The 12590-nt window shown below is 43.5% G+C and overlaps 1 protein-coding gene across 2 annotated transcripts in view; it reads right to left on the reverse strand.

The window, feature by feature from the left end:
- Astn1 (astrotactin 1) overlaps nt 1–12590 on the reverse strand; it is a 328592-nt gene that overhangs the window by 168210 nt on the left and 147792 nt on the right. Inside the window, exons 3-7 of one of the 2 annotated variants that reach the window (XM_008826113.3) lie at nt 10009–10402; nt 8112–8258; nt 6998–7105; nt 2570–2719; nt 1434–1625 (exon numbers count right to left, since the gene is read on the reverse strand). In XM_008826113.3, coding sequence (XP_008824335.1) covers nt 1434–1625; nt 2570–2719; nt 6998–7105; nt 8112–8258; nt 10009–10402 — 991 coding nt within the window. The remainder of the gene's footprint in view (nt 1–1433; nt 1626–2569; nt 2720–6997; nt 7106–8111; nt 8259–10008; nt 10403–12590) is intronic. The other variant, XM_008826114.3, reaches the window with a different exon arrangement.

The raw sequence follows: 12590 nt of genomic DNA on the forward strand, positions 1-12590 counted from the left end.
GAGTTACAGACAATGGTCAAACAATTGAGTATTTGGTCCTGCAGCTTGGAAGTCATAGATACCATCTGACCCCTTTCCTTTGCTTTGTCATATCACACTACTTCTCCAGGAAAGATATATCCATAGTACCCAATCTTCTGAAAATGGTCATTTATAAATACTACTGTATATGAATCTCTTGTTACAGTTTGAATGTGAAATGCTGTTCACAGTTTCATGTGTTTGAACACTTGATGCCCAGTTAGTAGCACTCTTTGGGATAAGTTCTGGAAACTTGTGGACATGAGGCTTAGCTGACAGATATAGGGCCATTGGAGCAGGGGTAAGGCTTAGTGGTTCTAGACTAGCTTTACTTTCAACTAGAGTTTGCTGATTCCCGGTCCACCAAGAGGTAATAAGCCACGCCACCACTTCCCACGATCACAGATGGAACCCCAGCAGCTATGCCTTCCCTGCCATGACGGACTGAATCCCCTTCAACCATGAGCCCCAAATAAATCCATCATCCGTTAAGCTGTTTCTGTCAGATATTTTGTCACAGCAGCAAGAAGGGTAACAAAACACCTTTTCTGTCAAAAGTAAAAAGCAAGCTGGCATTGAAGACTGGCTTCTGGACCTGCAGAACTCTAGGAGCAATGCAGCTGCTCTAATTCACACTATGTCTGGATCTGGGCTTCACATAGAGCTGCCCTAGCCCTGTCTGGTGGTGTAATACACTTAAACATGTAAATAATATTTGTGGAGTTATCCCTCTCCAAGACTTATCTGAAGAAAACATTCTAATGCCTTGCACTTATGTGTGAAGATGCCCGTTTTAATAGTATTTATAACAATTTAAACTGTAGAGCCTTCTACATTTGAAATAAGAGACTACTTAAATGAGCCATGGTAGCACTACAATGGAACAGCAAATGACCATTAAAATATTATTGAGGCTTATTCAATGATTCTGGAAAATTCTCATAATAGAATATTAAAGGTACAAATTCAGAAAACTCAAACTTTCTATGTTTCCAGGAAGCCTTTAAAAAATTATGTACAGGGAAGAGATGGAAAGAAAAGACATGAAAAATTTAGAAGTGATTTATCCAGGAGATAGAAATATGGATGGTTACCATTTTCTTCTATACAATTTTCTAAAATTTCAATACTAAACATGCATTAATTTTGTAATCATAAAATGGCTAGCCCAGTGGTTCAATGATGACAAGTGGGCTATGGAGGTCACTCCAAACTGGCCTTTCTACAGTGAGGCCAGTTAGGTTTCTGTTCAGACTTCTGCCAGACTACTGTGTGTGTGTATGCTCAGTGGCCCAACCACATGCTGGCATCCTGCACAGTCCAGGCTTGAAATGACAATGACGACAGAGTTGGAAGAAATGGTCTGAATTTCAACGGAGTGATTACAAGAGCATGCTTTCTCTGACAGTTACCCGCTGCCCGGTGCTCCCGCCTACCAGTTTCGGGGTCACATTGGTGTTCACAAGGGTCCAGGAGCCGCCGGGCACAGAGGTCCATGGCCCAGGGCCCACTGGAGTTCTGCTGAGAGAAAAGAACCACTTGGGCAGGGTTCAGCCAGTCACTGGCATCCAGCTGGCTCCCCTCCAGCAAGATGAAGCGGCTCCCTGCAGGGTGACAGAAAGGAAACGTGGCCACAGGTGCACATTCACTGCAGGAGTGCAAGGCACGAGAGACAGAGTAATTCCCATCCAAGACCATTACTCCCACCAGCCTTAGCCTGTCATCAGCACCAGAGCAAGGGATCAGCAGATGGAGGTTCAGCTATCACATCCACTGTTGTGAGGACAAGGGTATTAAGCCTTCCAGTCATATCATCCCCACTGCCTTGCCTCATCCCATATTTCTGGAGTGTTCCTAAGGGATACAGGGTCAGAGAGTCTCTGTGGTGGCCATAGCATGGCTCCATCAGACCTAGCCACAAGACATTGGCACTGGTCCAAGGAACAGGGACCTGCTGCCTGTCTTCACTTGCCATGAAATAGCAGGTCCTCCGACACTGTGAACAGTCCCCACCTGTTCCCAGCCTTACAGCAACTGAGAGAACAGACATTAACAAGTCAATTAGGTGCTGTGGGCTTAAATGATTCAGGGACTCTCCAAACCTAGATTACTCCTTCATTATATTGGGGTCTCCCTGGATGAAAGTAAATTATTGCTTTCCAGGTCTAGCAAGTTACTGCAATTAGGAATTTCTCACCTGGGTAAAGCAAGGCAAAGCACAGCTAATCCTTAAACACCTCTACTGCTCTGTTTAGCTTTTAATTCCTTAAAGACTAACAGGATCTTCGTGTCTACCCACCTGTATCCAGTGTGCTTTGCATTTCTTTCCAAAGTGTGGCTTATTTCAAAATGAAGAACAGGAATAGGAAAATGTAGATGGCCATTGGTGGGCAATCTAACCGTACCCTCAATCTTATTCATCTGGGTGCATCCTCGCTTCCCACAATTGTAATAGGAAACAGTGACCCTTGGTTTCTCTATCTTTTGCCCATTTTAGAAATTGTCTTGTCTTGGGGAAGAGGTCACTTTCTTGACAGAATGGACTCACCATCAGCAATCAGATGTTCGGGAACATGAAGGGTGATTTTGACTACGAGAGGGCAGCTGACGTGAGAGGAGCACACCAGGCCAATCACACAGCTGGTGATGCTGATCAGGGTCAAGGTGGTTTTATTCACAGGACTTCGGGGAGAGCCCACTGAAACCAAGACAGAAATAAGACATAGAGGTAAAAACTTAGGTACTGAAAGTCTAACTTGGCCTTCTGCTGGCAAACAAGGGAAGTAGTTGGCAAACCTAACCCATAGTAGGCAGAAAACATCTCTACTACATGACCTCAGTGAGTTTATTTAGAAATATCATGTCAGTTGCTGGAGCAGAAGAAACTTGGCCAGCAGGGTCAGTAGTGGTGAACTAAGTGCTAACTCTCTGCATTTTGCCCCAGTCATGTTTATAAGAGATCACAAAGGGAACGTATCTCTCCATCCCTCTATTGCCCTGGCTGAACCTCAAGCTCTTGGGGGCAAAATGCTTAAACCCTATATTGCAGCTTTATTGTTGTCCCCAGAGGATGCTGTGACTGAGGGCTGTGCTTCCATAATACAAACCAGGGCTTCCAGGAGGAGCTTCCCTGGCTGGAAGACCTTATGCTTATTCAGTGGGTGAGCAAAGGGTGTTGTCACACTAGAATCTTCACCAAAGTCCTTAGATCACTGGATGGAACTTGTTGCTGGGATACAGGAAATATCCAGGTAGGTGAGGACAAGGGGCAGGATAGAGGAAGAGGTTTGCTTTGTTTGTTTATGAGAGGGGTTGACATTTTGTTACTTGTGTTTATTTGTTTGGTGGAAAGGATGGAATGCTAGTGGACAGAGAGATCTTTTACATGGAGGTAAAATTACTACAGGAGAATGAAAGCAAGGCAGTAAAATGGAGAGGTCTTTTGTAACTTTCTTATTTGCATTGACATTTATTATTAATACTAATAAAGTTGCATTTAGTAGACACTGTGGCAAGAATTTTCCACACATGATTTTGTTTTAAATATTCATTTCCTTACAATACACCTATGAATCTGAATGGTGACTACCTACTTTGCCGAGGAAGAAAGTAAATCTCAAAGATCATGATAGCTCAGCACAACAGGTATCACTTACAGAGTGGTCATTATGTGTCAGGCAACTGCACCCAGGGTTCTACCTGACTCACATCACTGAACAGTAATCAAGGATATCAAAAAGTAGCTCTCATAGAAGAACAGAACCTTAGAGAGGCTGCAGGGCATTTATAAGTCCAAGCAGCTACAAAGGTGTAGAGGTTTTGGAACTGTTGCTCTCAGAAATGCAAAGGAAGAGTTTGGGACACATGACCGCCCCGTTCCTTAGCTGGTGGGTTCCTCTGAGGGCATGTGTGGAGAGTTGCTAGGAGAGAGAGAACTAGGATTTGCAAGTAACCCCTGGTCCCCCATTTCTTGTTAGTAGGAGATATTCTATTTATGCTAGCATCTTTCCAGCATGGAGTCCATTTGCCCACACTTAAAAGTCTCCAAACCAGCCTATTCTCAAAGCAGACCCACTAGCAGAACATCTTTCAGGCACTAAAATGCTGCACGTCCCAAACTAGACCTGTAGCCTTCTCCAACACCCGGCTTCCTCTCCTATTTCCACTGCCCAGGAAATGAATCTGCCATACCCTTGTTTCCCAACTCAAAGAACTCTATGTCTAACTCTCCTCTCTTGATGACCATCTACACACCCTCCTACCACCACAGCCATCACTTATGTTAATTTCACCTCCATTCTCTCATCTTATACCAGGACTCTGGTGTTACCATCCACCTGTCTCACCCTCACAGACACACCCACGAGCACTCAGCTACCATCCACATTGCTCCAAGAGATCTTCATACAACGCAGTTGACCTGAAACTAGCTAAAACAGCAAGCCCCAGCCCTTCAAAGTCAAGGTCATGCTATTTCTGAATTCTGCTGCTCTTCCAGCTTTATTTCCTAAACAACCGCACAAATATGTACCCTAAACCTCGTCATAGTGAACTATTTTGTTGCTTCTTCACTGGATCATCACTTATGTCTTAGTGACTTTGCACATATTATCCCCTCCTCCACAGAGGGCCATTTTGTCACCTTGTCATCCTGGTATACACCTACTCTTCAAGTCTTAGCTCAAACAATCTCTCCCTGTAAACAGCTCCCGGAAACCTTGCAGCAAAAATTCCCACCCATCCCTGTTCCTCTAGCCCTCAGTGCACCCTGCTGTCACACCTTATTGCACAATGCCATAGCTGTTACAGGCGCTTTCCATTGCTCTCTTGTGATTGCAATAACTTGCAACTGGTATTTTTATCCTTTTCCTGTATGTGCATCATCAACTTATAATCCAACATCCCTGCTTGGCTTCCAAATCTTCAGTTGGTTCCTATTTGCTTAAGAAAACAAGTGCAAAAGAAATAGCATGGCAGGCGTGTGGTCTGGTAGCTAGCTTGTTTGCTGGCTTCATCCCCACCGTCCTTATGTGTCTATCTTTATACTCTGGCCAGAGCTACCTTCTCCCTTACTTCCTTGAAAGCCACATTGTTTTACGTCCTCAACGCTTTTTATGTCCTACTTTGCTCGACTGCAATGTTCTTCCTTTGACTTCTCTTTCAAGAAAGTCTATACATTGTTTATATCCCCATTCTAATTCATCTTTACTCCTATTGCTGTCAGGTAGAATTAAACAGTCTCTATTCTGAGTACTCATTTTATTTATATTATTAAGTGCCATGATTTTATGTTTCCATCATAATGGCTGAACTAGAGGAGATAGGTTATAAGATGTTTACACTGGTCTGATTGATGTATCCAGTTCAATTAAGCAAACACTAACACACATCTATTATAGGCAAAATCCTTTACTAGGCACTTTGAAAGAATAATTAGACATGCTCCACCCCTAAACCACTTACAGTTTAGTTAATAGCAGTAGATAGTTGATGTATAAGGAGGGCTTGGAATTTAAAGAAACAAGTCATTTTATGCTATAAAGCACTCTTTCTAATTCATTACCAGAGATTTTCCTAAAGACTTTATTAAAGCAAGTCACACCTGTTTTGATGTGGCCTAGGCTGAATATTTGCTCTATAATGTATTTTGAGGATCAAGTCAGGGAGGGGCTCATTCACACTCTTACCCTAGGGAAACCGAGACAGTAGAAGTTAGGCTACTCAAAGCCCCACTGCCTCTTCAGAGAACTAGGATAAGAAGAACTTGAATGCCCATGGCTAGAAAGCCTACAGACACTGACGCACAGAACTACATAGTCTACCTTCTTGCAGTCTCTGGGAAGAAGGAATTCTGTATGAAAAGAATTTGAGTGGAGGAAGGACATAGTCAAAATGCGTGTGTATGTGCGTGCGTGTGTGTGTGTGTGTGTGTGTGTGTGTGTGTTGACAGGTATTGGCTAAGTACTGATTGGAAATGCTATTGAGTGATGCCTACAGTGTGAGGCCACTCAAATATTCTCCACAGTATCTCAAAGGGATATCTGTCCAAGTGGGATGCTACAGAAACCAAAAACAACACTTGAGAGGTCTAACAACAATGGGAATTTCACAGTGTTTGAACAATAGCCTAAATAAATAAATAAAATCACATTTTAATATGATATAATCCTGACAGAAGCTTTATGCATGGGTTATTAGTAACTCACTCAATATGCATGGGAACTAAGGCTCAGAGGAGCTGTGTCCTTATGCAATACCACACAGCAAGGAAACGCTGAAGCTCATTGGTGTTTGAATGCAGAACTCCCTCAGAGGTGATGGTGACACCAGCAAAGTCACAGACAGTGGTATCCATAGCAGCTAAAGTCACATCCAAAGTTACTAAGCATGAGCCTGCAGTGCTACATACAGAGGCTGCAGGGAACGACAGCTGTGTCTAGGCTGAGAATGAATTAGCTTGCTAAATTCTGCCAGGAGTAATGAGGGATGTGGAGGCTTAGGGCCTGGGATTCTACTGAGTAGGGACTTAAAGGTTGAAAAAACTGAGTTTTTCCCAGATCACAGTTCATTCCTTACCTTCTATGCTCTCCTATCCCTGCCTGGCTCAATTCCAAGGCCAATGTGGCTGAGTTGATAAAGAGTACACATACTATCTATTATTTCAAATGTAACATACTATCAACTTTACTTGTCTGAACAGCAAGCTGTGACTGCTGAGTCTTCCAGAAGGAATTGAGAGTCTTCTGACCAAGAAACAGCCTTTCAAACAACTTGGAAACTGTTTGAGAGTGCCATTATCTGGGAGAGATGACGCTCACATGCTTGGTACTCTAGGCTCTTCTTTCTTCCTTGGGAGAAAACATCAGTTGGAGTCCAAGCATTCTTCCTGCTGAAGCTGGCTCTGCAGCCTTCTGAAGCCTCTGCTTTCCCCACCTGACCCACCCTTAACTTCTTCCCATCTCTCCATTATCCCTACCTCGACTACGCCTCCGGCTCCTAGAGGGGTCCGTGTAGAAGGTCAGCTGAGGGTCGTTTTCTGCCTCTGTGCCAGAATCCCCTTCAGGATTTAAAAAGGCAGAACCAGCTGAAACGAAAACAGAAACAGGGCAAAGACATTTTCCCTTTTCATGATGCAGAATCATGGGGGAAGTTCTAGTTGAAAAATCTCTAAGAATGAGAACAACTGACTGATACTTTGGGAGAAGTATGTGAGGGCTGGTGCTTCCTGATATCCAGATGTGCTAGAGAAGCAGATGTGTCTGACAGCAACGTCTAGAGCCCTGCTCCTCCCCGAGTCCATGTTTCTATGACTAGTACCATATTTGACATGTAAATGTGGAAAAGAAAAGAAGTGAAATGCCCCATTCTGGTTGGTGGGAGACTGGGATTACATCAGAGGGGAAAAGGGCCTTAGATTTCTGTGTGTGTTTTTTTTTCTTTTTTTTTTTTTTACTGGTTCCTGAATATATACATATACATACAAAAAGAATAAATAAAATATATAGAGATTTATACTGGGGACATATCCTCTAAATCAGAGAAGAAATCTTTTAACATTTGATGTATGTACTCCCTGTTTTTTTTTTTCTGATACTGAAACAGATAAAGGGTTTTTAATTCCCTCTAAAATGAAATTGAACCATATATTCTCTTTTATAACCTAATTTTTCCTCATTGAATAGACGGGTGGGCAACTTTCCATATTAACAAATGCAGAACCACATGATCGTTTTAAATTATTGCATGGTAAGTCATTGAACATTAGACAGATGTGCCAGATAGTTACCAATTCCGTACTGATGGACATTTAAAACCATTTTGTCTGTTAAAACAATGTTGTGATGAACTGTCTTTTGCACACATCTTTGCACACTTGTTCAATTATTTCCCAGGCAACATTGATGTTGATAGAAATACTTGATCGAAGGTTTACATTTTAAAATATTTTGATAAATAGCATTTAACTGGCTTTCTGAAGACCATGCCAGGCATAGACCTTCTAGTTAGGCATGGCAGAATGCGTAGACAGCACAAGGTCCCTGCCTCCACCCACATTCAAGAATCCAACTGCAGGCCTTAGACATGGGTACCTCTTGCTTTGTTGTTGATTCGCTTTCTCTGGCTACTGGAGGTGTGGGAGAGCAGAGTGGCCTGCTGGTGGTTGGAGTCCACGGGGCTGGTGGCTATGATATTGTCCTTATACTTGTTCATCAGGGACAGCTTGGCATTGTCACTTCCTGTAGAAGGACAAGTTAAGACAAACAGGGTTTAAGAGAAAAGGCAAAAAAGGGAGTAAGAGCAAGAAAACCTACATGAACTGAGCACATGGGATTTCATAGAAATGAAATAAGGAGCCACAAAATGAGAGGTTGATGGAAACTAAGATACTCGCCTTCATTTTGGGGGGAAACAAAGTTACAGGGAGAGGTGAAGTAAGAGGATTACTATTGAAAATCCAATTCAACAAATTCTCTATTGATGTCAGTGCTCACCAGCCTTCAGCTACACACAGAATGCAGATTTCTGTCTTTTGGCCAGCACAGGGTTTCAGGAGAAATCAAACCTGTGTGCATTCATGCAGAACACCATCCTTTTTCATCACAGTCTTCACCATTCCCTATTGTCTGAGATCTGGATTCTGCACATATTTGTTTGATCTCTCTGTCCCCTAAAGGAGCTTGGGTTTTAACCTCTGAGTCCCATATATCTACTCTGTGGCCCTAGCACTGTGCTTAGTGCTGTGGGGAACATGATCTATTTGGACAATTCTTCCTGTTCTCAAGTTCTCAAACTTTAAAACTTATTCTAGATGCCAAACAGAATTTCCATGTCCCTTTATGTGGTTTTAGTCTTTCCAGTGCCACCAAAAGTCTGTGCATCTTAGAGTGACATGCAGTATTAAATATGTCTTCCTCAAAGATAATTGGGCAGTACCTTGAAGGATAACTGTCAAGGGTTTGCCTTTCAAGATGTGCCTATTCATAGCGGTTTGAAAGAGAAAGAGGAGGACTGCCATAAAAGAGTGGTTCTTCCCTCTCTGCATGTTTTTGACCCCGATCTTGTTCAGCTGGATTAGAGCCAGGTCTCTTCCACCCATTGTGCCTATAGACACACCTCACATCTAAGATCTGATGCTTTGATTGCATTCCTTCATTTGCTTTGAAAAAGTACATCCTGTGTAGCATAGAGGCATGGACAAGATAACACAATTAAAACACTCCAGGCCCACATTTCAGGAGTCAGAGAAAGGAACAGGGAGCACTGTCACCTCCATTTCATTTGAGTAGTAACCTGCCCATGTGATGCACAAAAAAGTCAATGTAGGTTGGTTTTCTTTGACATCGCCTCAGTTCTCAGAGGTTTGCTCATGATACACCTACAGGGCTCTAACACTCTTTTGTTATGTGTAAACTCATCTCTCTAATGCCAGTGCTTGGGGGAAGTGGAAGGGGTTCTAATTTACATTATTCTTCTGATTTTACAGATTAGAAAATCATTATAGTCATCTAAGGAAATGGGAATTTTTCCCGATTATTTTTATATTCCTTGAGAGTTTCACACACGTGCGTAATGTATTTTGATTATATCCACCTCTCACTCTTCACTCCTATTCCTCCCTGACCCCTCCCCCACACTTCCTCATCCCAACATCATGGCTGCTTCTTCTTATTTTTTATAACCCACAGAGGCCATTTACTGCCGTCTGTGTGTACAACAGTGGAGGACTATCCACTGGAGCATAGGCAACCTATCAGGGTTCATAGCCCAGAAGAAAATGGCTCTTCCTCCCCCAGGGGCCATTAACTGCTAATAGCTCCTCAGCTAGGGGTGGGGCCCACGAAACTGGTTATTTTTTCCCCATGTAAAACACGTGATGAAGAAAGCCACCGAAATATTTCAGTTTACAACAGCAGTTAGCGATTCCTACTCATTCTTTAGCTCCCTGTAGCAAGGTCCCACCAGGCCCTCCCCTTCTCCCATCCTCACCTGGTGTGAGGTCCATCCCAGACTTCTCATTGCAGCCCTGCAAGGAGTCCAAGGTACGTGTGACCTGGCTGGCAAAGTCCTCCCCTCCATTCATGCATTCCCTCTGCAGGTGGTGACGCAGGTCTGTGATGTCATACTCATAGCCATCCAAGATGGGTGTCTCCCGGATGCTTAGGGTGCCGCTGGAGTTGTGGCCCTGCACACGGGCATTGCGCAGACTCTCCCGACCGTGGCCTCCAATGAGCACAGACGGGATGTAATGAATCTCATTGGCTGCCTCAGCACTGGCACTCTTCTGGGGCTGAGGGACCCTTCGACGTTTGCACCAGCGCCTGCGAGTATACAGGATCATCACGAGGCACAAGATGGACAGCAGCAGAGCAATCATGCCACCCTGGGAAGACAGGACAGCAGTGGATGTGCAAAGAAAGGGGAGCTCTTTCCATGGAGTCATTGACCCATCTGCTACCTCCACTCATCACTCATCCATTAATTTGTGCAATCATATGTACTGAGCACTTATAGCCAGCATCACTCAGTAACCAAGAAACACTCTGCTGACACTGCTGCTTAACATGGGAGAAAAAGAAAACTTACTGGTTAATGCATCATTTCAAGGGATCCAGCAAATGATTTGGGAGTAGGGGAGGATTGAGATCTCAGGTTTTTAGTTGTGGAAGTAGGGGGGGAAATTTGTTAACACAAAGATATTACGCATAAAGCTGGTGTGCAGTCATATTTTTAACAGCCAGGATGGGGTTGGCATTGAGTTTCTTCTTATATCTGACAATCAATCTTAGATGGAGTCTGACACTGGATCCACTGATCAATGAGTCCTGTCAATTCTAAAACTCAGACTTCTTGTCTGTATGATGAAGAAGGCGCCACTTAACCGCCCAGGTGGTTGTTAAGAATTAGGTTAAGTAACAACAGAAAGTGCCCAGCACAATGCATCACACATCATCAAGGCTGTTCTCAGAATAACCTTAACTGTCTCCTTCTGAGTAACTGGCCCAGCAGGGAAAACTGTCAACAAATTTACAGCCATCAGGGTTGAACACCAAGTGTGGGAAGAAATCCTCCTGTTTGCACATGACTTTTGTGGGCCACAGATTGTTTTGCTCCTATGGAGGGGAGAGTTGACACCATGTCCTAGAGTCAGGCTGATGAATGAGTTTCCTGCTAATTGAAAGGACACAACTTCAGAGCCTAATCCTTACAAGCCAGGACAGCATCCAGGCATCTGCAGGAGATGACGTAACAGTGGTTGGTGGAATTGATCACCTGGCCCTACATCTCTGGGAGAGGGTTTGGATACGTGGAAAGAGAGTTTTCCATGCCCATTCCTGCACTCCACGGACATAAATGTTTTTCTCCACAAACTGTGCACACTCCTTTATTTGGGACAACAGCTCTTCAAATCTATTTCTTTAGGTCAAGGTGTGCCAAGTGGTTTTACTTTTGATATCAAGTTTTAGTCACTGTCACCCTACTGTATAGTCTAGAGATGAAAAACCCCTATTTGTCCCCAGGGTGCGCACATGAGGACAGCTCAAGAACATTCTCCAAAGCACTTTAAAGGGGGATTTTCTAGTCCCATGATGATTATGTTCTAGGTTTATAAATTTACTCTCCCAGTAAATCTTGTGGCTTTGTCCTCCGTCTCCCACCATCTCTGTGAGAAAAGGAACCAACAGAATCAGCTGCCAAGTGGCAGGCCGTGTCATGTGACTGAGGCCATAACTTTGTTTTTCAATTATTTCCTAATTTACCTTGAAAATGTTTTCTCCTGGAACAATCTGTCATGCGAGCACAGAGTAAGGGATCACATGTTCTAGTCACACTGGTAGAAGTGCAAAGTCAAGTATTCTAGGTTCTTATAACTGCTATCTCCCCTGTAATTCATACTGAGGACTGTCAGACACACAGAGCAGAAGAAGTAGCACTTAGAAGACGTAGCACTTCAACTGTGTAGAACCAAGCCCCGCACTGATCCATTGACAATGAAGCCTTTGTGTCTGACCCAGTGCCATCATCAGGATCTCAGAGTCAGATGGGCAGTCCTTTCCCTCACCCCAAACTGAAGCTGCAACAATAGGTAATTAAGCCACAGAGAAGGAGTAACTTCCCAACCAGGAGACGTTGTCAGACATTGAATTAGGCCACTGAAAGCCAGAGGTAATTTTATTCCCTAAAGAGCTGTAAAGGAGCAACATAAACATCAATCTCTGAGGAATGGTTTAAACACCATCCTTCCGGCTCACGTAGGGGGTTTTAGGAGCCCCTCCACTATTTAGTGCTAATTCTGTGTACAGATGGTCATAACAGGGTTATGGTAAGATCTAGGTCCTAGGTTTATTGCCCATATCACACAGCAATAAAACAAGAACAGCTGTCTATTAATGGGTGTTCATTATGTATCAGGCAGTTTTTCAAAATGCTCTACATTTTTAACTTTAAGAGGCTGAATTTCCCCATTGTCAGTGTCACACACTGTGTGAATAGAAGGACTGTAGGGGGCCTCAGTGACTCATTTCAGAGCTTGTATTCTTTGTGTGTGTGGGTGTGTATATGTGCAGGAG

The sequence above is a fragment of the Nannospalax galili genome, unplaced genomic scaffold (assembly GCF_000622305.1).
Source record: "Nannospalax galili isolate Female #2095 unplaced genomic scaffold, S.galili_v1.0 scaffold429, whole genome shotgun sequence".
Taxonomy (NCBI): domain Eukaryota; kingdom Metazoa; phylum Chordata; class Mammalia; order Rodentia; family Spalacidae; genus Nannospalax; species Nannospalax galili.